This window comes from Pongo pygmaeus, chromosome 6 (genome assembly GCF_028885625.2).
Source record: "Pongo pygmaeus isolate AG05252 chromosome 6, NHGRI_mPonPyg2-v2.0_pri, whole genome shotgun sequence".
NCBI lineage: Eukaryota > Metazoa > Chordata > Mammalia > Primates > Hominidae > Pongo > Pongo pygmaeus.
The window spans coordinates 5781444-5808884 of NC_072379.2; the positions used below are offsets into that span (position 1 = coordinate 5781444).

Consider the following 27441-nt stretch of genomic DNA (forward strand, 5'->3'; position numbering starts at 1 on the left):
ACTTTCTAAAAATTTTGATGTGCTGAGAAAATAGTTCCTGTCAGTCACTCCTTGGACTGTCCTGGCCAGATGCTCGGCAGACACCTGTAGCACGGCTTCCTTCACTGACTGTGAAGAAGAAAAGGTACAGTGTTGCAGCTACACACTGCAAGCAACACAGTTTGCATTACCTTGTTCAAACTTGAAATCAATGTAAGAATACTGGTTCATTTGTTTTCTCTTCTTCCTTTTTCCACTGGTTTCTGGTGATAGCTCCTGCCATTTTTTAATGGCATCAGACAAGGCCTAAAAATTGAGAAAAGGAAAGGTTACTTCTGTAAATGGAAAATAAGAATACGTGAGACAGGCAATCCCCGAATGCCATTTTAACACAATTTCAGCTTTCTTCCCAGCATGGCTAACAATTGGTAGTGGCGGCTGGGTGCAGTGGCTCACGCCTGTAAGCCCAACACTTTGGGAGGCCAAGTTGGGTGGATCCCTTGAGGTCAGGAGTTCGAGACCAGTCTGGCCAACATGGTGAAACCCTGTCTATACTAAAAATACAAAAATTAGCCGGGCATTGTGGCACACGTCTGTAATCCCAGCTACTCAGGAGGCTGCGGCAGGAGAATCGCTTGAACCCAGGAGGCGGAGGTCGCAGTGAGCCGAGCCGAGACTGCACCACTGCACTCCAGCCTGGGCGACAGAGTGAGACTGTGTCTCAAAAGAAAAAAAAAAAAAAAAAAAAATATATATATATATATATATATACAGGCAGTGGTAAAATAAATAGGCAGCATTTCTTTATTTTCATTTTCTGACTTTCATAAACTGGTACGGTGGTGGAAGCAAAACACTTACTGATAGATTAAAGAGTAACTAGGGAAAAGAAAAACTGCTGGCTGGGTGCAGCTGCTCACACCTGTAATCCTAGCACTGTAGGAGGCTGAGGGGGGTGGATCACTTGAGCTTAGGTGTTCAAGGCTTGCCTGGGCAACATGGGGACACCCCACCTCTACTAAAAATACAAAAAAATAGCTGGGCGCTGTGGTCCACAGCTGTGGTCCCAGGTACTCGGAGGCTAAGATAGGACAATCACTTGAGCCTGAGAGGCAGGGTTGCAGTGAGCCATGATTGCGCCACTGCACTCCATCCTGGGTAACACATCCTGTCTCAAACAAAACAAAACTGTCCAAGCTGTCCTTGAATAAATACAGGTTAAATTACACGACAATGGGCTGGTGAGTCCCATTCTGTAGGCAAATCTTCCATGTTGTTTGTCTGGTCAATGCTCCTCTTTACTCTCCCCTAACCTGCTTCCCCCACGCTCTTCTCTGCGTGCACCTATATCCACCCCACCCTTCGACAGGATGCTGGAGTTCAAAATCCTTCCACTGGTGAGGATCCCTTTTCTTTCCTACCTTCAGCTTCTCCCTGTTAGATTTTCCTTATCAGGATTTAAATGTGTTCAAAGTCAGGGCGGGGGCGGCGGCTCATGCCTGTAATCCCAGCACTTTGGGAGGCCGAGGCAGGTGGACCACCTGAGGTCAGGAGTTCGAGACCAGCCTGGACAACATGGCAAAACCCCGTCTCTACTAAAAATACAAAAAATTAGCTGGACGTGGTGGCATGCGCCTGTAATCCCAGCTACTTGGGAGGCTGAGGCAGGAGAATCGGTGAACCTGGAAAGTGGAGGTTGCAGTGAGCTGAGATAGCGCCACTGCACTCCAGCCTAGGCAACAGAGCCTGACTCTGTCTAAAAAAAAAAAAAAAAAAAAAAGTGCTCAAGTCTGACATCTTAAAAAAAGGAGGGAGAAGGGGTACCTGATCTGAAACGGAAGGAAGGGTGTGTGAGGTAGGGCCATTCTGCCTGGAAGAGAAGAAGGAAGAGTAGGGAGCCTTTCAGGGAGACTGGGTGGGACTCCTGACTGTGGTAGGGGATAGGAGGCCTTGGGGCTCATGTCCTGTGGCTACGCTGTTAGGGTGCAGGGAAGGCTGGGGTCCCAGTCTGGGTGGCAATGAGAAAGGGGGTGGCTATGATGCAGTGTTTGTCTGAAACTCCTGCTGAAACTTAATCCCCAGTGTGGCAGTGTTGAGAAGGGGATCTCATCTCTTTCAATGCCTGCACCTCTTTCTTCTTACCCTCTTTGTAGAGAAACTTATCAAAGGACCTGTTTATCTGCTGTTTCACCACCTCACCCTTATGACCACAAGCTTTCCAGCTGTCTCTAATTTGGCATCTACCCTGCCTTTGCACTTACTAATCTATGCTTATTATTGAGTGGCCAAGTCTACAAGCCTACCATCTACATTTTAGTCCTCATCTTGCACAAACTCTTAGCAGCATTTAATAACATAGGCTGGGCATGGTGGCAACCCAGTGCTTTAGGAGGTTGAGGTGGGAGGATAGCCTGAGGCCAGGAGTTCAAGACCAGCCTGCACAATCTAGCAAGACCCCATTTCTACAAAAAATAAAAAGATCATCCAGGTGTGGTGGCGCACACCCGTGGTCCGAGCTACATGGGAAGCTGAGGCAGGAGGATGGCTTGAGCCCAGAAGGCCAAGGTTGCAATAAGCCATGATGGGGCCACTGTACTCCAGCCTGGGTGACAGAGAGAGACCCTGTTTCTAAACAAGAAGAACCATGATGATGAGATTAATAATACAGACTGCTCCAGTCTCCCAACTTCCTCCTTCCTGTCTGCCCGCTTCCTCCGCTTGGTCTTTGCATGTCAGGAGTCCTCTCTTCTCACCTGGTATCTCTGGGTACCTCATCCTGGCTGGTGAGATTTTCCATAAGCTGATGACTCTCAAAGTCCTATCACCATAAAACCCAAGGAGATTAAAAAAAAAAAAAATCCTATCTACAGTCTGTATTTTCCAAACTTTCTAGTCCATTCAACCTCCCAATGAATTATTTTTACTCAGATGTCTCACAGGCCCTTCTCAGCACATTGGCAACCGACGTTTCCCAGACTGAATTCATGATTATTTCGCTCCAAAGAAGATGTTTATACTAGTTCTCACCCCAATAAATGACACTAACATCTCCCATGACCCCTTTCACCAAACTCCTACTTGGGTCTGTGATTAAATGTCCCTTGCTCAGGGAGGCCCTTCTGGAGACCCTTGGTCTACCTTAGGTTGCCTCCTGTTTTACCCTTTCAAAGCCCCTCTATTTTTCTTTCAGTCTTTTTTTTGGCCGGGTGCAGTGGCTCATGAGGTTATCCCAGCACTTTGGGAGGCTGAGGTGGGCGGATCATCTGAGGTCAGGAGTTGCTGACCAGCTTGGCCGAAATGGTGAAACCCCATCTTTACTAAAAATACGAAAATCAGCCAGGCGTGGTGGTGAGCATCTATAGTCCCAGCTACTCAGGAGGCTGAGGCAGAAGAATTGCTTGAACTGGGGAGGCAGAGGCTGCAGTGAGCCGAGATCACGCCATTGCACTCCAGCCTGGGCAACAGAGCGAGACTCCGTCTCAAAAAAGGAAAAAAAAAAAAAAAAAGAAAAAGAAAAGGCGGAAGGCGCTTGGCCTAGACCTCAGCATGTGAGAATGAGCCACAATCCTTGGCTTGGTTCTTCCCTTCCTACAGGTAAGATCCAATGAGTATTTTAACCACTACGATAACTCCACGTTTGTCCTTTGGATAAAAGAAACATCACAGTGTTTTCTGAGAATCACAAGAATTTCAGTAGAACAGAATTTAATGGCAGTAAGAGCGACCAAGAGGAGTAAGCCAAGGTCTCTGCTGGTGCATGCGCTCCTGCTTTGGCCACAGCTACAAAGCAGGTACCGTGTGCTGTCCTTCATGGAAGACGTCTGTGTTACCCACCACAAACCAGCACCCTTCTCACCTTTAACCAAGGACTTTAAGTGCTATCTATTTTAGGATCCTGGGGGGAGAACGCTGGGAGCTGTCAGTAGCTGCCCATTCTCTTCTGAGGGGGCACTGCTGTGTTCCTGGATTCTCTACAGACCTTATCTCCTATCCCTGATAACTGAGCCACCTGGGGGATGGATTGTCGTGTGACCTGTCCCAGGTCGGAAAGCAAATCAGGAAGGAGCAGGATTAGAACGCATCTTTCATACTCCTGCATTCCACAGTAGAATGTATTACCCTCCATGTTTTTACGGTCAAACCAGAACTTCTCTGCTTCTCATCTATCATTTCTTTTCTTTTAGTCCGTCACTATCAGCAAATACCTATCTATTTATCTTCGCCCTAATAAATTCTTTAGCAATCATAAACCATCCCAATTTCCACAAGCTGAACTGTTCATTCTGTTATCATAGGAAGATGTAGTCAAGAGGTGTGACCCCAACAGGAAGACCAAGTAGAGTACCTTTCGGGTGATTGCATAGTGTCCTTTGAGTTCGTGCAGGGCCCACTTGATGTCCTGACTACTGAGCACTTTGAAGTCGGCCATGAGGAGGTCAGCAGCTTGGATGAAGCAGCGCTGGTCAAGAGGAGTCAATTTAGAATAGTCAAAAAAGTCTATTTTAGGCAACTGAAACGAGACAGAAGCATAAAATCAGAGGCCAGGCAGTACATTTCCCATGTAGGGGAAATCATTTTAAGAATTACATGTGTAGAAAAGAATAACATTTGTTCTAATTACTCTATAAGGAATTTACCAGCCCTATAAGAGAGATGAGAAAATGGTGGCTCAGAGAGGTTAAACAAACCTGTCTGGAGCCAACAGACTAGTTTTACTAGTAAAGAAGTATAGTTGGGGATTTAAAACAATCTTACAGACATCTTCTTTCCATAACATATTTACAAACAACTATTTTTTTTCTATTATAAAATATGTAAGAGAGATAGTCAAAAAATCTATGGGGAGTTGGAAGATCAAGCAACAGATCTTAATAAAGTTAGTTCTCAACCATACTTTATCACATAACAAACTAAATGCCAGTTTAGATCACAAATAATGACAATGGTTAAAGTTTTTAAAAACTAAACTGTTTACATCTTGATATGAGATCTGGTTAAACAGATGTATAGTATACACTGTATACAAATCTCACATGAAAAGAAAAAAGATATTCCACTCTGGGTAATGATCTGCAGGCTGAAGTATTTACAGGGAAGTGTACTGATGTTTTTGCAATTTACTTTGAAATGCATTATCACGAAATGAAACATAACAAAGATGTGCTGATGGACAGACAGAGGACATATGTATGATAAAGAGGATACAGTAAACTGTTAACTTTTTAGTAGCACCAGTGGTAGGTATATAGGTGATCAATGTAAAATATTTCCATTTTTCTGTAGGTTTGAAAATTTTCATAATAAAATGTTAAGAGTTTTGGCCAATTCTTGTTTTGCTTTAGGAATTTGCTTTGTAGGATTAAAGATATGGAGGATTCGTTCAATTCTTTGTGGGAAAAGGAAGATAAGAATTACAAAGAAAGATAGAAGTTAAAGACAGAATTCAAAGTGGCTCAGACTGGGAGACTGCACTGAAGTATAGACATATTCTGAAATCCTATGTCCCTCGGCTACTCTTTAAAAACTTGTCCCAACAAAGCACTTTCTTCCCACAGAGATAACAACAACAACAACAAAAAAGCAGAGCATTTCCAGGCAGCGACTGCAAAACAAGAACATGACACTTGCCTTTGTCTCATCTTGGCTGGCCAGCAGACTGCTACTGGGATTTATAATGATTCTATCTTCTCTCTTTGGATAATCTGGGTTTTCCAGAAGAAAATTACAAAGTCTGCAAAAACAAATGATGTTACTTTCATACTGCTTCCAAATTCCACACCTGCCCATTGCTTCAAATGCAATGTGTGAAGAATATAGTCCTTAGTCACACATTACAACTGGCCTATCAAGAAATTAAGATGTTTGTAGCCCAGAAAAACTAAATAAACAAACAACTGCACTGAATTCCTATCTTTGTGAAAGATAAAAAATTTAAAAAGCAATGAACATACCGATTAAGGCAAACTCCTCTGAAGTTTATGTATCAATTGGGTGTTAATGTAATGAAGTCACTGAAACTATTATTGGTTAAACTACGAAATTGGAAAATTTATAAGAAAAGTAGCTACTCTTTGTCAAGAAAACTATGAACCAGTAAGAAGTGGAAAACTGTGTATTCACATTTACAATAAAAAATAGTCTGCTAAGAGATGTAATAAATAAATGAAATATAAAAAACCTTCTGTTAATTCATTAACACTTTTTATACCCCTCTGGTAACATAAATCTCTATGGTAATATAAAGCTCTATGAGCCATAGAGTTACACTTGGTTTATTTAGCTAGCTGCTAAGCTAGACTGATGAATAGATCATGTTTTCCTATGAACAGAGTCTCTTCACACCAAACCCATTAGCTTTGTCTATTATCAGCATGAAATACTTCCAAAGTAAGGATATATAGAGTGAGATAACACACATTGATGTATCACCACCTAGACCCAACAGATGTTAACTATCCAAGCTCTTCACAGTCAAATCAGACAACCACCTTGGAACGACTGCACAGCAGTGAAAAGAGTGGGTGGGGTACAGCTCTAGCCACATTCAGTAGCAAGGAAGCTTCTTTGCTCGGAGGGTAATAGGGCCTTCCCCTTTTCTCTGTTCTTTCTCTTGCTCCAGTGGATTTCTAAGATGACCTCCTAGGTGCTATACCTGCAGTTCTCACACACTTCCCTTTCTACTGGTTTTCTTTTGCCAGATGTCAGTAGTAAGGCCTGTAATAGTATAACAGGAGGTCTGGCAGAAAGAGGGCAGAGAAAAAGTGCCCAGCTCTGGCTCCTTTTCTCACCCAGGTGCCAGTGTTTGGGGACTGGTTTGGAGAGGTTCGTTTATTCTGCAGCCCCTGCCAGGGACCCAGGTCAAAGCCTTCCCCCTCCTCCAGACATCTCAATGCAATTTCCCTTTGCCGTTACTTCAGGAGTCCCATATACTCTTCATCTCTAAGCTCTCCACTTCCCTACCACCACAGCCTGCCCAGTCCACGGAACACAACGCCAGAGGCCCAAAGAGAGGAAAAAAAGCAGGAAACTCCTCCTATTACAGAGGGCAACAAGAATTCAGAGTACATTTTCCTTTAAAACCATTGTCATCAGTGGTAATTCTCCGTCTTAGAATTCACTGGTGTGCACTGAGGTTATGCAAACCTTTGAAGGCTAACCTGAGAATTAACCACCAGCAAAAATCCCATCTGTAAGGAAAGGCCTGAGTTCCAGACAACTCATTACATGTGCATATTTGACGTGGTGACAAACCAGACACAGACTAGCTTTAAAATGGTCTGTTTTTACGTGTTTTCTCAAGTAAGTGATACATAAATATACCTCTACATGAAATACAGATGGAACAGTAGATATGATTTCTTGAAAAAACAAGTTTGAGAGGTTCATCTCTCCCCAATTCATTTTATATTTTCAACAATATTAAGAACTTCAAATACTGAAATGCTATAGATATGAAGTTCCACATGACAGAAATCAGAAGCTCTCACTATAAACTGTCAAAATTCATTTCTAGTTTAATCCCTTCATTATGCTTACCAACAGAACTCTTCAGGAGGTTAAGTGACATTTGGAGGCACAGAAAATGAAGGACAATGTTTTTCTTCTACAGAAACAAGTGGTAGCCTCTGTTCTAATATCTGCACCCTGGAGCAAAAGCAGTGGGGAAGCCTGTCGGACTTCAATCTGCCCACCTCTTCATATGACCTCAAGCTTGATCTGATCTGACATGCTAGCGGTTCTAGAGAAGGCACTCCTGCAAAGTAAGCCAGGCTAGTACTCCAACCTTTCAACCCTTAGATAGTTGTTGCTGCCTTCATCCAACTGAAGTTGACCACGTGTGAGTGAAAGGTCTAAGTTAACCAGCCAGAGTAGATTACCTGCCATGCGGTTCTCTAATGAATAGGCCCTTCCTGCTTAAAATGGCCAGACGGTCCCATCTGAAGGCCATTTAAAGACACACATAAAGCAACTGAGACTGAGCTACAACAAAATCCCAGCCTGCTCAACTCAGCTTTGGGCCTTATTTCCAGTTTCCATTAACATTTTGGCTTAGTTGTGGAGTTAACATTGTCCTAGGAGTCCAGAGACTAATGGAAAGGAAAGCAGTGTCAGGAAAACAAGATTGGCTTGAAAAGATGCAATACAATGACTGTACATTCCCTTGCTTTTTGGATTTCACGATAATTTTAATGTGTTTAAGGATCAATGTTTGTTTCTGAGTGACACAAAAGGTCAGCAAGTCCCTAAAAATAAGTACACGTGTGAGACTCAGGAAGTAGGAGAACAGAACTGTAAGAGGTGTCAATTTGATTACATTTTAGTGATTTTTATAGACAATCTTGAAGATATATTTAAATGTGATGTTCATTTGTAGAAGGAGACAAAAACATTGACGTATACTCAATTTCTATGAGGTTAAATTGTTAAAAAATACTAAAACATGGTATCTGGTATTCAAACCATTGTTCTATAAACGAGCTAAGTTTATACTTTTCTCTATCATTTACATTTTCTGTAATGAACAAACCTGTATTACATTTCATAACCAGGAAAACATTAACCAAAAAAAAAAAAAGAACAGGAATTCAAAGAGAAGAGAGAAGTAAACAATTTACACACAAGGGAAATACAATTACTAAACAAATATATGAAAAACACAGCCAATTAGCAAAGAAATGTCACTTATGCTACTTCATGCCTACCCTAGTTAACTACAAAAAATAACATCATAACTCAGTATTGTCGAAGAGTTGTTAAAGCAATTCACACATATGAATTGCTTTTTAGATGAGTAGAAGCCTACAAGAAAGTTTTCATTGTAAAAATGTAGTCATTGCTGCTCAATTTTCCTGTAAACCTAAAACTGCTCTAAAAAATAAAGCTTAGTAATTAAAAAAAAATGTAGTTATTATCACGCCACTTAGAAACCTAAAAACAAAGTATGTTAAAAGCTTAGGAGGGGAAAAAAATCTCCAACAAACAATTCTGCTGGAAGACACAAACACAGCCAACAGGAAGGTGGATGCCAGGGTGTGGCGCAAGTAGAGTTCAGGAGACAAGCAGGAGAATGTTCACAGCTACATTATTTGTGACAGTCAGAACTCAAATGCCTACCAAAAGTACATGGAAAATTTCATTGCTAAGTGGTATAAATGGAATACCACTTAACAATGAAAAATATATAAACTGTGGTTCTACCCCACATGAATAAACCTAACATAATGCTGAGTGAAAAGAAATCAGACTCAAAAGACTATAGACTATACAAAATCTTTATGTAGTGTTTAAAGAGGATGGCAGCGTTCTATTTCTTGAAGATTTCTGGGTTGTGGTTCCATAAATGTTTGGTTTGTGATAAATTATTGAGCTGTGCATCTTTATTTTGTTCATTTTTCTTTATGTATATTATATACACATTGGTATGCAATAACCAAGTTTAAAAACTATACACAATAAAGAGTATGTGGAAAGGCTTGAGAAGAGTGAGTAACTGGCATGTAAATAACAAAATGGCTTTCTTTCCTCACTGTACCAAAGGTTAAATACCCAAGTAGAGTCTGTCGTTGAAAAATAAAAAATGCTTTAAGAGTTTGGGTAATCCAAGCCGGGTAAGGTAACACATGCCTATAATCCCAGCTATTCGGGAGACTGAGGCAGGAGAATCACCTGAACCTGGGAGGCGAAGGTTGCAGTGAGCTGAGATCATGCCATTGCACTCCAGCTTGGGCGACAAGGGCAAAACTCTCTCTCAAAAAAAAAAATAAATAAATAAATAAAAGGTTTGCCGGGCACGGTGCCTCACGTCTCCCAGCACTTTGGGAGGCTGAGGCGGGGGAATAACTTGAGGTCAGGAGTTTGAGACCAGCCTGGCCAACATGGTGAAACCCCATCTCTACTAAAAATACAAAAATTAGCTGGGCTGTGGGCACCTGTAATCCAAGCTACTCAGGAGGCTGAGGCAGAAGAATAGCTTGAACCCAGGAGACAGAGGCTGCAGTGAGCCAGGATCACGCCACTGCACTCCAGCCTGGACAAGAGAGTGAGACTTCGTCTCAAAAAAAAAAAAATAGTTTGTGTAATCCAAAAACTTCAAGACAGGAATCTAAACTCGTTTCAAACTGACACTGCCCTTGGGGACTTGAAAGAAGCAAAAGCAATAATCTCTAAAGAAACCAACTCTATCAAGAACTCAAGACATGATCTTAGAGTCAAATTTAGAAAATAAACAAGAAAACTAGGCACCATGGGAGCCGGCAGGAAGAACAGAATATGATTCCCAAGAACTTAACACATCAGAACAATCAAACTCACAAAGAAGCTATGTTTATTGTTTAAAGAAATTAAAAAAAGATTAAAAATATAGGCAAAGAGCAAAACTCTAGGAAAATAACCAAGAGAATTAAAAGCTAAAATTTCATAACTGAAAACCAGTAACACAGTGGGTGAGTTAAAAGGAGATTACACTCTATTGAAGAGAAATTTGTGGGCTAGAAGAACACCTCTGAAGAAATCATCCAGAATGCATCTCAGAGACAAAGAGGTGGACTTAGAGACAAGGAGATTGTAGGAGAAGAGTTACAGAAGACAGGAAACAGCTACAAAATTTCCAGAACTGACCAACACCACCAATCTATGGCCTGGTAGTGTACACTCTTAACGGTTTTGCCTTACTGAGAAGCATGTTAAGTAAAATTGATAAAGATTAAGGGAAGGCCAGGTGCAGTGGCTCACACCTGTAATCCTAGCACTTTGGGAGGCCGAGGTAGGTGGATCACCTGAGGTCAGGAGTTCAAGACCAGCCTGGCCAACATAGGGAAACTCTGTCTCTACTAAACACACAAAAATTAGCCAGACGTGATGGCGCATGCCTGTAATCCCAGCTACTTGGGAGGCTGAGGCAGGAGAATCACTTGAACCTGGGAGGCGGAGGCTGCAGTGAGCTGAGATCGCACCACTGCACTCTAGCCTAGGTGACAGAGTGAGACTCCGTCTCAAAAATAAATAAATAAATATAAATCTGATGACAGTGGTTGCCTCTGTACAGAGGTGGGATCAGACAAGGCCACTAATGGCTCCAACAGTGTCACTGTACAAATTAGAAAAAAGTACCTACATTGGGCTAAGCACCTGGAAAGGGGCCCTTCCTTCTCAGCCTTGGCAGGGAAGAAACCCACCTGTACCCCTGACTGAGAACTACAGTATAAGATAGGAACTTTGAGGAAAGGTGTTTAGTGAACTGTCTATTTTGTTTAAATTTACCACCAGGCTGGGCACAGTGGCTCATGGCTGTAATCCCAGCACTTTGGGAGGCCGAGGCAAGCAGATCACGAGGTCAGGGTTTCAAGACCAGCCTGACCAACATGGTGAAACCCTGTCTCTACTAAAAATACAAAAATTAGCCGAACATGGTGGAGTACGCCTGTAATGCCAGCTACTCAGGAGACTGAGGCAGGAGAATCGCTTGAACCCGGGAGGCGGAGATTGCTATGAGCCAAGATCGCACCACTGCACTCTAGCCTGGGCAACAGAATAAGACTCTGTCTCCAAAAAAAAAAAAAAAAAAAATTTACAATTATTTCACCTCTGCAGATCAGAAGGAGGGGAAAGACTATATTTTTCATTTTATATTCTTCAGGAAAACTTCTTTTTTTAAAAAGCATATTTACCACTTATAAAAATTTTTTTAAAAATAGAGACAAGGTCCCACTCTGTCTCCCAGGCTGGAGTGCAGTAGCATAACACAGCTCACTGTAGCCTTGAATTCCTGGATTCAGGCAATCCTCTTGCCTCAGCCTCCCAAAGTGCCAGAATTAAAGGTGTGAACCATATGTCTGGCCCATATTTATCCCTTTTATAATGAAAATTAAGAAATATGGCTGGGAGTGGTGGCTCACGCCTGTAATCCCAGCACTTTGGGAGGCTGAGGCGGGCGGATCACGAGGTCAGGAGATCGAGACCATCCTGGCTAACATGGTGAAACCCCGTCTCTACCAAAAATACACAAAATTAGCCAGGCGTGGTGGTGGGCGCCTGTAGTCCCAGCTACTCGGGAGGCTGAGGCAGGAGAATGGCGTGAACCTGGGAGGCGGAGCTTGCAGTGAGCCGAGAAAGCACCACTGGACTCCAGCCTGGGCGACAGAGCGAGACTCCATCTCAAGAAAAAAAAAAATGCTGCCATGTATTTCTCCAAACAGACAGAGTGGTTGCAGAACATTTTGTTACAATTGTAGGGAAGAAAATGTCTTAACATCTTGACTAAAACACAGGTAGTATCAATGCTTAGAAACAACTCAGTATCATAATTCTATAACCATGCAGTATTCCATAAAATCCAGAAAACAGTCTGTGTATCACTAATGTCAGAACAAACAAGGTCATTAAAAAAGACATAATGCCAAGTGAAATAAGCCAGTCAGAAAAGAACAAACACATGAGGTCCCTGATAGTAGCCAAATCCATATAGAAAGAAAGTAGGATGGTGTGTGCCACTGGCTTGGGAAGGGGATGGGGAGTGAGTGTTTAATGCAGACAGAGTTTCAGTTTGAGAAGATGAAAGAGTTCTGAAGATGGATGGTGGTGATAGTTGCATAATAATGTGAATTTACTTAACAACACCGAATTGTATATTTAAAAATGATTAAACTGGTAAATTTTTTATTACATATATTTTACCACCACCCCCACCACCACCACCACCACAAAAAAAGCATGGTAGTATACTTACACATTCAGATCATAATAATTCTTAAAATGAATTATTTCCTCAATAAACCCATTTGCTACATCTGGAAATCTTGCTTCCTAGAAACAAATAAGAACATAATTTATATTTCATTCACTAGAATGGCTTCAAATGGCAATACAAGACAGATGGCAAAAAGTATAATAAAATGACTAAAGACTAGAAAAGGGCCGTGAAGCAGGTCTGTGTGTGTCTTCAAATTCAACACTAGTTCCCAGATTCATCTGCCTACATAGAAGATGAGGTCTAGAAAGGTCTTGAGAGATCTGGTTCTCTGTCCCCATTTTACAGATCCATTCTTCATTGCTTCAACAAATATTGAGCATCTCTGTCTAGACAAAGGGAATCCAAACACAAATAAGTTACAATCTCATGCCAGCCCTCAAGCAGCACACAACCTAGTGGCTAGATAAAAACACCTGGGTGGCCGGGTGCAGTGACTCATGCCTATAATCGAAGCACTTTGGGAGGTCGAGGCAGGTGGATCACCTGAGGTCAGGAGTTCAAAACCAGCCTGGCCAACATGGTGAAACCCCGTCTTTACTAAAAAAATACAAAAATTAGCCAGACGTGGTGGTATGCGCCTGTGATCCCAACTACTTGGGAGGCTGAGACAGAAGAATCGCTTGAACCCAGGAGGCGGAGGTTGCAGTGAGCTGAGATCGCACCACTGTACCCCAGCCTGGGTGACAGAGTGAGACTTGGTCTCAAAAAAAAAAAAAAAAAAAAAACCGAAAACCAAAAACCAAACAAAAAAACCCCACCTGGGTAAAGTAGGGTTAACGTACTTGTTTGAAGGCAAACAGTGGCTACCAGATCTAACACCTTTTTTTTTTTTTGTGAGACAGAGTCTCACTCTGTCGCCCAGGCTGGAGTGCGTTGGTGCGATCTCGACTCACTGCAAGCTCCGCCTCCCGGGTTCACGCCATTCTCCTGCCTCAGTCTCCCAAGTAGCTGGGACTACAGGCGCCCACCACCACGCCCGGCTAATTTTTTATTTTTTTAGTAGAGACAGGGTTTCACCGTGTTAGCCAGGATGGTCTTGATCTCCTAACCTTGTGATCCACCTGCCTCAGCCTCCCAAAGTGCTGGGATTACAGGTGTGAGCCAGCACGCCCGGCCCTTGTGTTACTCTTAAAATCACCACTAATAGAGCTTTGTAGGATGACAGAAACATTGTCCTCCATGCTTGATGATGAGGTAAGCTGTTAGCCTCATGTGGCTACTAAGGCTAAGATGTGACTGACGCCACTGGAAAATTTTATTTAACTGTAAGACATTTAAACGTAAACAGCCACAAGGAGCTAGTAAGTGCCATATTGGACAGCATAGGTCTAGGAATTCAATAACCCTGCTTTAAGAGTTTCCATTTGGAGTGAACTCGAGGAGTTTGAAACAAACGAGGGATTGCAGGTATGACAGCACCAGGCCACCATGATATGCAGTTAGAATCCCAGAGAGCTGCCCGAAGGGTTAAGTATAGTAAAGGAACCCAGATTCCATTTTCACGTCTTCAGAGTGTCTCTTCTATTCTGTACATCTAGATATATACTTCTTAGGAAAATAAAATCCACGCATATCAACAACTTTTTTTTTTTGCAATGAAAAAAAAAGAAAGAAACTCATTATATGTAGTGTCTACATTTACTTGATAAAATAAAACTTACCGTTTCTTTCACTAATAGTTCAACGAGTTCTTGATCTACCTCTGCAGCTTCTTGCCCCCAAATGTTTTCCAAATTGGGCTCTTGAGATTCTTGCATTGGAAAGGCTGGACCTGGCTCTTCATCATCAATTGCTAACTGTTGGTCTTCAAACTCTCCTAGAGGTTGGGCAGGCTGAGGAGAAGAGGGGCCTGAAATCCCACCTTGCTGGGGTTCTGGCCTTGGAAAAGCGGGCCCTGGGAATTCATGCTGAAACAACAAGCGGCCCAGTTCTGCTTCAGGCTGCCGTTCCTGAGGAACAACCTGGTTTGTTATTTCACGGGGCTGTTGGTTCAGAGACTGGAAGTAAGGATGATCTAACCAGCAGTCTTCTTCGATGGCCTGATCATCTGCTAGAGCAGATGACTCTCCTAGATTTGATAACAGCTCTGTCTCTGAGTCTTCGGATGACTGGTTCTGAGTTTCCAAAGGATCGCTTTCTGTGTAAAGAAGGCTACCTTCTTCCAAGATGATGACTTTCTGCTCTGATCTGGGGTTGACAATGTCATTTGCTGCTTGGTTACGACTCGGTCCAGGCTTGGGTTCTCTTTCTGTTTGGCCACTTGGCTTAGTGAATTCAGAGATTCCAGGAGGCCCAAGATCCAGAAATTCACCGTAGTCATCCTCAGAATCATCCTGTGCCCCAGAATTAAACAATGGGTTGTTACACACTGAAAAATAGCTGCTCTTATCTGATTCAAATGCTGCTCTAGACTTTTTAGGCCTTTCTTCTCCCAACCTTTTCAGATCTTGCCACTGGGCAGCTGGTTTGATGAGATTGGGTCGTGATCTCTGAGGTTTATTTGTCTAAGAAAAAATGAAATTTTAATAATTCAATTTCTTTCCTATGCCTATCCCTCCTTATGTACTTATATTGAGCTTCTGAGATAGGACAGGAAAGAAACAAAAACACCCTCTCCCTTAACAATACCTATTCTTTACATTTATCTTAACACTGAAATTTGATTACACTATATACTATCTGTAAGAATCAAAATAGTTATTCATAAAGCTTGAGATACAGTTTGAATTATAATTTATTTTTATTTTTGAGACAGAGTTTTCCTCTGTTACCCAGGCTGGAGTGCAATGGTGCGATCTCAGCTCACTGCAACCTCTGCCTTCCGGGCTCAAGCAACTCTTGTGCCTCAGCCTCCCAAGTAGCTGGGATTACAAGCATGTGCCAACATGTCCAGCTAATTTTTGTGTTTCTAATAGAGATGGGGTTTTGCCATGTTGGCCATGCTGGTCTCAAACTCCTGGCCTCAAGTGATCCGCCTCCCTCGGCCTCCCAATGTGCTGGGATTACAGGCATGAGCCACTGAACCCAGCCCTGAATTATAATTTAACCTGAGACCACTAAAACAAAAATAACTCCACAGCAGATAAAACAATGAAAGAATGCCAACACATCAGAAGAATAAGAAATGTTCAAAAAACCTATAAAAACAATCTAAATCTCATTAGTAACTAGCAAAACGAAAAATTAAAACAAGACAGTATTTTTTTCCCTGTAAGACTGGCAAACTTTTAAATTAGATAATACCAAGCATTGGTGAGGATGGTGAAAAATCTTTTTTTTTTTTTTTTTTTTTGAGACAGAGTCTCGCTCTGTCGCCCAGGCTGGAGTGCAATGGCATGATCTCAGCTCACTCCAACTGCTGCCTCCCAGGTTCAAGCAATTATCCTGCCTCAGCCTCCCGAGTAGCTGGGATTACAGGCGCACACCTCCACATCCAGCTAATTTTTGTATTTTTGTTAGAGACAGGGTTTCGCCATGTTGGCCAGGCTGGTCTTGAACTCCTGACCTTAGATGACTGGCCCACCTCAGCCTCCCAAAGTGCTGGGATTACAGGTGTGGGGCACCGCGCTTGGCCAATGTGTGAAAATTTTTATACTATCATTTACTGCTGGTGAATTTAGGAGAGAAATTTGGCACTATTTATTAAAATAAAAAACGTAGGCCAGGCGTGGTGGCTCATGCCTGTAATCCCAGCATTCAGGGAGGCCAAGGCAGGCGGATCACGAGGTCAGGAGATCAAGACCATCCTGGCCAACATGGTGAAACCCCGTCTCTACTAAAAATACGAACATCAGCTGGGCGTGGTGGCGTGTGCCTGTAATCCCAGCTACTCGGGAGGCTGACATAGCAGAATTGCTTGAACTAGGGAGTCAAGAGGTTGCAGTGAGCCAAGATGGTAACATAGCACTCCAGCCTGGAGACAGAGTGAGACTCCGTCTCAAATAAATACATAAATACATAAATATAAATAAAAAACGTGTATCTGTCATCATTTTTTCATACTGTTCTATAAACTCTATCTAAAAAGGGCATATACAAGAATATTCAGCATAAACAGAAAAAAGCCTAGAGACATTGTGAAGTTTGTCCCTTAGTGAATGGTTAAATAAACTATTACTTATTTGTTCTACAAAATACTCTACAACTGACCCCTACCAAAAAAGAGGTAGCTCAATCTGTACTGAAATGGAAAGCTTCACTAAGAAATGCCATTAAGTGAAGAAAAGCAAGCTGCAAAATCATAGGCAGAATGATTCCATTTACTTAAAATATGTCAATAAGACACAAACAAAATCATTTCTAAAAGTATGTGTATGTACACACATGCATATACACATGGATACATACAAATGCAAAGAAAAGACCTGGAAGGATACATGCTAAACTGGTAACAACAGTTCCTCTGAGAAGTCCCTAGAAGAAAGGAGATAGTGAATCTCAGGCTTTAGGGTGGGTCCCTGAGGACTATGCCAATGAAGTAAGGGGCAAGCTGGAAATACCCTGGACCTCCCAGGAACTGAATCCCAGCGTGGAGAGTTTAACTCCCTGAATGTGAGGTGCTGCTGCTCTTACTCTTCTTCAAGAAACCAATTAAGATCCTCTATAGAGAAACGTAACATCATACAGAATCCCAAAATTTTCGTATACAATGACTTACACTCAATCAAAAATAACTAGGCATACAAGAACTGAATGCAGCAACAGAAAATCAAAACAAGAGAAGTAACAGACAACAGAAACAAATATACAGGGGTTTCACACAGTGAAATTATCAACATGAATTCTAAAGTAACAGTTAGCATGTTTAGGGAAATCAAAGACTAGATTGAGAACTGCAGCCAAGAAGAAGAAGAATCAAATGCAAATTCCAGAATGGCAAAATACAATAACTAATACAATAACTAAAAATACAATAACTAATGCTATATATGGATATACAGCATTTTAAGCAAATATAGTTGAAGAGAGAAATTAGTGCATTGAAAGCCAGGTCAGAACAGCCATAGTAAGGCATAGACGAAATGGAAAACTAGATAAGAGAACACGTCAAGAACAAAAAGGTCTTCAAAACATGTAACTGGAGTTGTAGAAGAGAAGAAGCTGTTTCTTTGGTAGAGGAGGAGGAACGAAAACAAGGGAGGGAAGGGAAGGAGGGGGACACATAATGGTTAGTTCAAATAACCATTCGAACTAAAAAAGGGAAAAAACAAAAGGAGTCACAGATTAAGAGGAAGTAAAACTACAGTCTGTTTTAATTCTATAGAATATATTCAAAACCTCAAAGAATACACTGGTTCTGAAGACTCTAAAAAACAAACAAACAAACAAAAAACAACCCTCAAAAAAATAAAGAAAACTTCTGGCTGGGCACGGTTGGCTTATGCCTATAATCCCAGCACTTTGGGGGGCTGAGGCAGGTGGATCACCTGAGGTCAGAAGTTTGAGACCAGCCTGACCAACATGGTGAAACCCCATCTCTACTAAAAATACAAAATTAGCTGGCAGTGGTAGCACATGCCTGTAATCCCAGTTACTTGGGAGGCTGAGGCAGCAGAATCACTTGAACCTGGGAGGCAGAGGTTGCAGTGAGCCAAGATCGCGCCATTGCACTCCAGCCTGGGCGACAGAGGAAAACTCCCATCTCCAAAATGGAAAAAAAAAAAAAAAAAGAAAACTTCTAAACTTTTTATGAAGTCAGAATCATGCTTATTAAAAAAAAATATGTCAAGGATATCATACGTACACACAAACCTACAGGCCAATCTCCACTTACGAGATCTACGGAGAAAACACTAATATTAGCAAATGGAATCCCCAGCAGCACATTACTACTACATTACAATGCCACAACCAAGGGGAGTCTTTTCAAAGACAGTAACTTACCAACTAAGAGGTCAAGGAAGAAAAACCACATGACACCACATGACAATCTCTGTAAGATGCTGAAATTGAATGTAACAGAATCCTACATTCACTGCTAAAAAAAAATTTTTAAGTAAATGACTAGTTCCTTAACATAACTAAAGAAATGGTATCTAAAGCAAAAAGGCACCATCACACTTAATGAAGAAACATTAAAACTATTCCCATTTATGTCTGTGGCCATTTGTGTTCTTCTCTATCAACACTATTAAAATTTTTGAGAAGTATCATAACATAATTAGACAAGTGAAAAAAGTATAAAAATTGGAAAGACAGATCAGATGCAAGTTTTCAAGAAATTAAGAGTCAACTGAAAAAATCACTACAGATAATAATGGTAAGGTGATTGAGTATAAAATTAATATAAAAAGCAACAAGGGCCGGGCATGGTGGCTCACGCCTGTAATCTCAGCACTTTGGGAGGCTGAGGTGGGCGGATAACTTGAGGTCAGGAGTTAGAGACCAGCCTGACCAACATGGTGAAACCCCATCTCTACTAAAAACACAAAAATCAGCCGAGTGTGGTGGCATACACCTGTAATCCCAGCTACTCAGGAGGCTGAGGCAGGATAATCACTTAAACTTGGGAGGTTGCAGTGAGCCGAGATCGGACCACTGCACTCCAGCCTGGGTGACAGATCCAGACTGTCTTAAAAAACAAACAAACAAAAAAAAACACAGCAACAAGAACACTTACTCTCCATTTTGGAATGAAGCATCGCCTGATGCTAGAGTCACAATAAAGACAATTGAGATCCTTACACTAAATTTGTTGTAATTTTGTCCTTTGACAGGTCTGGCAACCCAAAGGGACAGAGACTGCTGATATCTTGAGGTAACTCAAGGAACACAGGAAAAACGGCTAACTCCCTTTTTTGGGGAGTAACGTTTTCCTCATGGAGCTGCAAGTGTTGGAAGTCCTTCTCAGGTCTGAGCTCTGCTGTCTTTTTAGGACCTGATCTCTTTGACTTTGAGGGTACCAGGGTTAGGCTGCACTGTGAGAGAGCATTTGACTTTGCAGTACCTAGGGTTAATCTGGGCTATGGCAGGGCACATGACTTTTGGGAATGAGGGGCTCACAAATCACTGGCAAGAACTGTATTTTTTATTCCCTCTTTGCAGAGGTCTTTACGGCTTGAGTCAAGCCCCCAAGATTATGGCCAGACAGAAATGTGGGTGCAACTCCATTTGCTGCTAGCATACAGGGGTGCAGTTTTAAAGCTAACTGATACCAGCTGTGTCGAGTGCAGGGAGGGTATAAACTCAGGCTTTTGGAATCTGTGGGTATGTGGATTCCTTTTCTTGCAGGCTTAGGTGAGGGAGGTCTCAGGTGTCTTGACTGAGGCAGATGGAAACTGGAAAGTTATTGGCTATGCTGGACATCTTGGAGCCAAAGTCATCCCGGTCCTGAGATATACAAGGTCCAACATAAAAACAGCATCCCTAATTTCTAAAAATTGGAGTACTCTGCCTTCTGGTAGTCCTGCCTTTTCATGTATAAAACTTCTGGCTCCAGAAGCTACAAATAGTTACAAAAGTGGCAAAACTTTACCAAAAATTATTCAGAATTATGATGACCATGATGTGGAATGTTCCAGATGAAAAAGAGTGTTCATCCAAGAAATTCACTTGAATCCTAAGCCTCCAAATTACACGGAGAGAACGAGATTCTTACTGGCATTCAGAAGCCTCAAAGAGACAACCGGATTCTAAAATAGCTTTTTTGAAAGATTCACTGCAAAAAGCTAATGAAAAACTAGAAACGCAAGATTACCTCCCACACCAAAGACAGAGAAACTAATGTAACTCCTACTGCTCCCATTTTACCTGAATACTGCATCTACTCCTGAATATTCACAGTCTACTAACTCTGAGTTGCCTTTCTTCTCTGAAAAAAACAGTTCAACTGTTTCCTTATAAAACAGAACAACCTGAAAATGTAGCATGTAATTCCTGACTTACATGCTATGGATAAAAACAGGCCATAGTTTAAAAATGTCCTAAACCTGGGGAAGACTTTCAAACATTTTTTAAAGAATTCAGAGTCTTAATTATAACTTATGATCCTAGGATACCTGACTTACTACCAGCTAACACATGGTGGGACCAGAGGAAGGAGAGGGAATAAAAACGAATAAAAGTAGCAGAAGCAGAATGTTATTATCCTGAGGATGATATTCAGGACCTGACAAGTACCATCCAGTCTACCTATGGACCAGGCAAAGCCTGAAATATCAGACGTGACCTTTAGAAAGCCATTTCCAAAATGTTTCAGCTCTATGGTGTTATCTGAAAGCAAAATAGATGCCCCTTTATAAACTAAGACAGATCCTAAGGTTTTGTCTGTTTTTTAAAAATTAGAGACAAAGGTCATGCATGGTGGCACACAACTGTAATCCTAGCTACCCCGGAGGCTGAGGCACAAGAATCACTGAACATGGGACGTGGATGTTGCAGTGAGTCAAGATTGCACCACTGCACCCCGGCCTGGGCAACAGGAGACTCCATCTCAAAAAAAGGAAAAAAAAAAGAAAAAAAAAATAATAATTAGATACAGGGTCCCAGGCTGAAGCATAGTGGCACAATCATAGCTCACTACAGCCTTGAATTCCTGGGCTCAAGTGATCTTCCTGCTAGGCCTCTCAAAGCACTGAGATTACAGGTTTTGAGCCACTGTGTCTGGCCAGGCCCTTAAGGTTAAGGAAACAAAAATCACCTATGAGGTCAGGGTTCAGGGTGACTGGTATAGCAACTCCCTAAATTCCCATGCTCCAAGAAAAACCAAACTGTTGCTAAGCTTCCTACCAATAGGGGGTATCAGGCAAATATCAGACCCCTCCCTAACTCTGATTTACAACCCAGAAACCCACTACAACTCTTACATGGACAGAGGACTGGCCTTACAAACATCGTTTTCTGATAAACTACTACATATAGATCTTAAACCAGTTTCTGCCAGCTTATAGAGGCAGTACACAAACTGTCTTTGTGCCCTACCGTTCACCTTTTGAAGGAAAAAGCCAAATTCCACCCCATTTTAATGCTGAAACTCTATCCCAGGGAAGCTCTGGTTAGTCTTTGGCAGCCCTGAAGTCAGTAACTCATTAAGAAATAAGCTAAATTCCGAGTACCTGAGATTATAGGTGCTCACCACCATGCCCAGCTAATTTTTCTATTTTTAGTAGAGACGGGGTTTCACCATATTGGCCAGGCTGGTCTTGAACTCTTGGTCTTGGCCTCCCAAAGTGCTGGGATTATAGGCATGAGCCACTGTGTCCAGTTTCTTTATAATTTTCTTAAACTTTCCTCAGCTTACTTTAAGAATGCAGTACATTTTATACACACACACACACACACACACACACACACACACACACAATATACTAACTAAAGCATGTTAACCATGTTATTGGTCAATAGTATGCTGTTAGTAGTTAAGTAGTTATTAAGTAGTATTAAGTAGTTAAGGCTTTGGTCAACAGTATGCTATTAGTACTTAAGTTTTTGGGGAGTCAAAAGTTATATGCAGATTTTAAACTGCACAGGGGTTGGCACCCCTAACCACCATGTTGTTCAAGTGTAAACTGTATTTGAAAACTGGCAAATAAAGAATTTTAATGAAGGCTATAAGATCTGCTTCTCTGTGTCTCCGTGTCTATATATGTGTTATGTGTGTGTGGTATTTCTCTACCAAAAAATATGAGAGAACTCTGATAATTGGTTTAAGGAAAAAGCAAGCAATTCAATCTTTTATCAGAAAAATAGGACCTAACTCCAATGCCTTTTAGTTCACATGACTTAGGTATTTTTGTTAAGTAAGACCATTTGGAAAACAGCTGTGTGTCTTCGGGTCAGCAAAAATGCCCATGTATTTATCTTTTTTTTTTTTTTTTTTGAGACAGGGTCTCCCTCTGTCATACAGGCTAGAGTGCAGTGGTGTGATCTTGGCTCACTGCAACCTCCATCTCCTGGGTTTAAGCGATTCTACTGCCTCAGCCTCCTGAGTAGCTGGAATTATAGGCACATGCCACCATGCCTGGCTAATTTCTGTATTTTTAGTAGAGACGAGGTTTCGCCATGTTGGTCCGGCTGGTCTCGAACTCCTGACCTCAAGTGATCCACTCGCCTCGGCCTCCCAAAGTGCTGGGATTACAGGCGTGAGCCACCGCGCTGGGCCTATATGGATGTTTTTTATATTCCAAGATTATATAAAGTTCCTAGAAATCTGATATGTCTTGGTATAAATGCTATCAGTCATAATTTTGGTTCAGAAATAACTAAATTTCCTTGTCAACTGTGTCATTATAATGAACTCTCATCGGGTTTTAAACCACAGCCATTTTAAGTCTTGCTGTCCATAGTTATTTTGTTCTGACACTTTCTGAAAGCTCTTTGCAAGCAATTATAATCCTAAACTGCTGTGTGTTCAAAGATGTATATGCAAAAAATGAAATGAACTCTGACAAATACAAGTTTGAGTTCGTACTATCGGACTAAATATCCAAAATTCTAATGAAGAAACTAATGGATTTGTGTAACTGCTAACCAAGATCAAACAGCAAGAATTAATTACATGAGACTGAATTGATAAAAGAAGAATCATGGGTTTTTATGGCTTCTTTATTTGAAACACTGCTGGTTCTTTTAATGTTTTATTTTCTAGATTTAAGGAAACTTTTTTCTTTTAAGGTTATTATAGCTTATAGCAATTTGGTATATTTTTATAATAAAAATAGAAATATTTGCTTTTCCTCCCAACAGGATCCCTCCAGAATTTGCAAACTATTCATGAGTATTCTTATTTTTATGGCAACATCATTATTTGCATATCTGTCCTTCTAATAAAAGGACACAACTGGAAACTGGTTATGTTACCAAGGCTTTGACTGGAATGCCATATTTCAAAATGTGCAAACAATGCCTGGCTTTAAGCGTTCCCTGCCTTACAGTGAGTAAATCTGTCTCTTCCTGGCAGGCTCAGGAACCTCCAGATGCTGGATACAGCAGGCAAAGACTAATGTCTGCCCTGGTTTGGTTTCCTAGCAGAGACATTTTTTAAAGACCAATTTGAGATTCCTCATCAAAATTTCCAGCAAAGCAAATTTAAATATGTGCTTTCAAATATGTGGTTAGTCAGGCAAACTGGTCTTACTGTGATTATCTTTGGTAGAAATGGGAGTGACTTAGGAAAATTACATTTCAAAAGAAAACTCCAGTATGCCTGTTATTTAGATTGTAGCACTGTTCATTGAGTTTTTATTATCTACCTGTACATTGCACTGAATTCTGAATTTTGAGTTTTCTCTAATATCTGGCTACAACTATCCAATGAAGGAGAATTGCTCAGTTCCTGAAGCCCTATAAGCTGAAGCTGGACAAATCTATGTAAATTGCAAGGAATAAGTCTCATGCCTAATGCATGGGCCACACAGAGTTCACTAGGATGGCCAAGGCCACAACCAGAGACATTCACAACAGCAAACCACATCAGAGCAAGACTCCCTCTCATAATAAGACTCTTACTCTCCTTAATCTTTCCTTACTTATGCCTAACTCTCACGTGGCAGGACAACGTTGCAGTGAAAATTTCACCATCAGTAGCCTCTGCAGGTAACTTGCACTCCCTGCTTTAATTTAACTCAGTCATGGGATGCGAGATTACCTACTAACAGAGAAGAATCTGTGCAGCTGATGGCGCTTCATGTTGCACACAGATAAACACAGCAGGTATTGCAGAGCAGACTACTTGGTTAAAACAAGGTAGACTCCTTGTCTAGCTATTGGTTTTAGTTGGGGCCCTAGCCGAGGAGCATACTCCACCCAAACTCTTGGTATTATCCTCCTTAGAGTCATAACAGCAGTCTCCCTGGTGTGCTGTATGCCCTCAAAAAGTTTTAAATGTTTCCATACAGCTACCTATCAAATGCCAAATGGTCTTTCTCTAGCTGGAACAAAAACAAAAACAAAAACAAAAAAAAAAAAAGTGTGATAATGAGGACACCAGAACCTATGAGTGTATGCTGGGACCAGAAACCCAAAATGATGGTAACTGAGAGTGGCACTGATGCTCGAAGGTTTGGTTACGCCCTGGGTGAAAGCCTAACAAAAAGGGAGGAATTGTTAAATAAAAATTATAGGAGGCCACTGTTTTGGACTAAGTGTCTGCACTAGACCCCAAAAGACCAGACTAAAACTCAAAACGGAATCATCCACTAAGTTTCATACTACCAAACCTAAACCTGGGAAGTTCATTTGATCTTCCTAGAAATTGAGAGAAAGAGTGAACAACCAGTTTCTTAAACAGGGAAGTTTAAATCTTCACTGGGAATCATAATGAATTTCCCTCTGCTTTAATCCTTATACAGGAAAGGTGGCCTGAAGCAGCCTGATGTTAACTCATCAGCTATTTTTCTCTTTTCTGTCTCCCTGTCCCAGCCTGACAAGATAAGTAACTTTGAAAGGACTTTGCTTCTGCTCTCTTCAGCCCTTCTTTGTCTATAAAGCCAACCACTTCTGCTCAGCTCAGTGGAACACCTACTGAATTTTATGGAAGGAAGTGTTGCTTGGTTCTAGAACCACAATAAAACCAACTGGGATCTTTAAACTAAAAAAAAAAAAAAAAAAAGCAACAGATTTGTAGTTTTAAAAAAACAGTTTAAAAGCACAATGAAAGGGCCGGGCATGGTGGCTCACGCCTATAATCCCAGCACTTTGGGAGGCCGAGAGGGGGGCAGATCACGACGTCAGGAGTTCAAGACCAGCCTGGCCAAGACGGTTAAACCCGTCTCTACTAAAAATACAAAAATTAGCCAGGCATGGTGGCGGGCGCCTGTAATCCCAGCTACTCGGGAGGCTGAGGCAGGAGAACTGCTTGAAACCAGAAGGCGGAGGTTACAGTGAGCCGAGATCACGCCACTGCACTCCAGTCTGGGCAAAAGAGCGAAACTCTGTCTCAAAAAAAAAATAAAAAAAATAAAAGTACAATGAAAGAAAAGATGCCAGTCACAAAAGCAACAGAAAATATAAAATAACCAAGAAAAACAAAGAATGCTTAAGATCTATATTAAGAAAAATTCAAAATGCTTTCTGGCTGAGGAATATAAAAGAAGTCTTGACTACATGAAAAGACAAAATTTGTTCTTGGTTAGAAGGAGCACAGTACCATAAAAATTGCTCTATAAATGTAACAGGAAGATTTGTTTTGGATTAGGCAAACTGATTATATATATATATCTCTCTATTTATATTTTGGAACTAAAAAAGTTGATTGTAAAATCCATATAAAAATTTAAGTGCAAGAATATCCAGGATGATTCTGAAAAATGTGGGATAATATGGAAAGAATAAGGCCAATCCAACAGTAAGATACACTATAATGTTGTAGCAATGACAACAGTGCAATTTGGTGCATTAATAGTCAGATGGAACAATGGTGCAGATATTCAGTCCAGAAACAGACTGAAACATACAGCTTCTAACTCTAAGGGTACATGAGGTAGAATGGAAAAGGGGCTGTTCTCAGAACGAGTACAAGAGGTGCTGTTCTACAACAAGGCCCACAAGAGTGGCTGAAAAATCAGATCACCAACTTGCAATAATGTCTCATTGTAAGTTTAAAGGAAACTCACTTCTGTCAGGATGACATCATCATCCAGGTCCTCCTCTTCATGCTGCTGAGGAGCTGGGGTGACCAGCATTGGAATCCTTTCCTCATCTGAGGAGTCAGATATGGTGATGGGCCCATCTCTGAGATTGATCCACTCTACAGGAAAGCAGAGAACACTGTTACTGGGAGGTTGGCACTATCACATCCAACCCTTTAAGTTTGTCCTGACAGGGGTACAGCCTAAAGCCAACTTCATGGCTACTAGAGTAACGTACCTCCTCAAGCAGCCCATGCACTTAAACACTAAGAGCCATGTTTCTATGCTGACTTTTGCCAATAACACATTTTAGGAACTGCTAGAGAACATCTGACAATTACTATGCTCAAGATTATCAACTTTTTCTCATACTAGGTTGGAGAAATCTGTTCATAAAATTTTCTTGACTGCCAATTTCTTTAAAGTGAAATAATGGTCTCCCAACCCATCTCTATTCCTCCTGGGAATAAATGTCTATTTTATTTAAATTGTTTGGTCTGAAAAAATTATCACTCAAAAAATAGTAAAATTTTAATTGTTTAAAATATTGAAATTTGCTCATCTTAAACACAAACTTTAAGAATCATTTAAGCAAACCTATTTCAATGCTTTAGTCAAGCACCCATTTAGCATCTATGACAGTCAGCTATTTAACTTTCCAAGTTTCCTTTAAAATATATAATCTAACCATCTAGATGTAGTAATTCTATTCAAGGTTTTTACTTCCTTTTATCAATTTGAAAACAGGCCATGTTTGATATGAATTACTGGGTAACACAAACTGGTATTTTTTCCTGTCTAGTTCCATGGGAATATCAAAGGTTAAGATGGAAAATTTAAAAAAAAGCATTGGCTGGGAGCAGTGGCTCACACCTGTAATCCCAGCACTTTGGGAGGCCGAGGTGGGTGGATCATGAGGTCAGGAGTTTGAGACCAGCCTGACCAACACAGTGAAACACCATCTCTACTAAAAATACAAAAATTAGCTAGGCGTGGTGGCGCATGCCGGTAATCCCAGCTACTCAGGAGGCTGAGGCAGGAGAATCGTTTGAACTCGGGAGGCAGAGGTTGCAGTGAGCTGAGATCGCAACACTGCACTCTAGCCTGAGTGACAGAGTGAGACCCCATCTCAAATTAAAAAAAAAAAAA

At 41.2% G+C, this 27441-nt stretch overlaps 1 protein-coding gene across 2 annotated transcripts in view; it reads right to left on the reverse strand.

Annotated features, from left to right (window-relative positions):
• Nucleotides 1-27441, reverse strand: part of RNF216 (ring finger protein 216) — a 165391-nt gene that overhangs the window by 106890 nt on the left and 31060 nt on the right. The window contains exons 3-8 of one of the 2 annotated variants that reach the window (XM_054496092.2): nucleotides 26278-26411; nucleotides 14389-15060; nucleotides 12704-12780; nucleotides 5608-5710; nucleotides 4325-4489; nucleotides 171-285 (exon numbers count right to left, since the gene is read on the reverse strand). In XM_054496092.2, coding sequence (XP_054352067.1) covers nucleotides 171-285; nucleotides 4325-4489; nucleotides 5608-5710; nucleotides 12704-12780; nucleotides 14389-15060; nucleotides 26278-26411 — 1266 coding nt within the window. Of the gene's footprint in view, nucleotides 1-170; nucleotides 286-4324; nucleotides 4490-5607; nucleotides 5711-12703; nucleotides 12781-14388; nucleotides 15232-26277; nucleotides 26412-27441 lie in introns of both variants that reach the window. The other variant, XM_054496087.2, reaches the window with a different exon arrangement.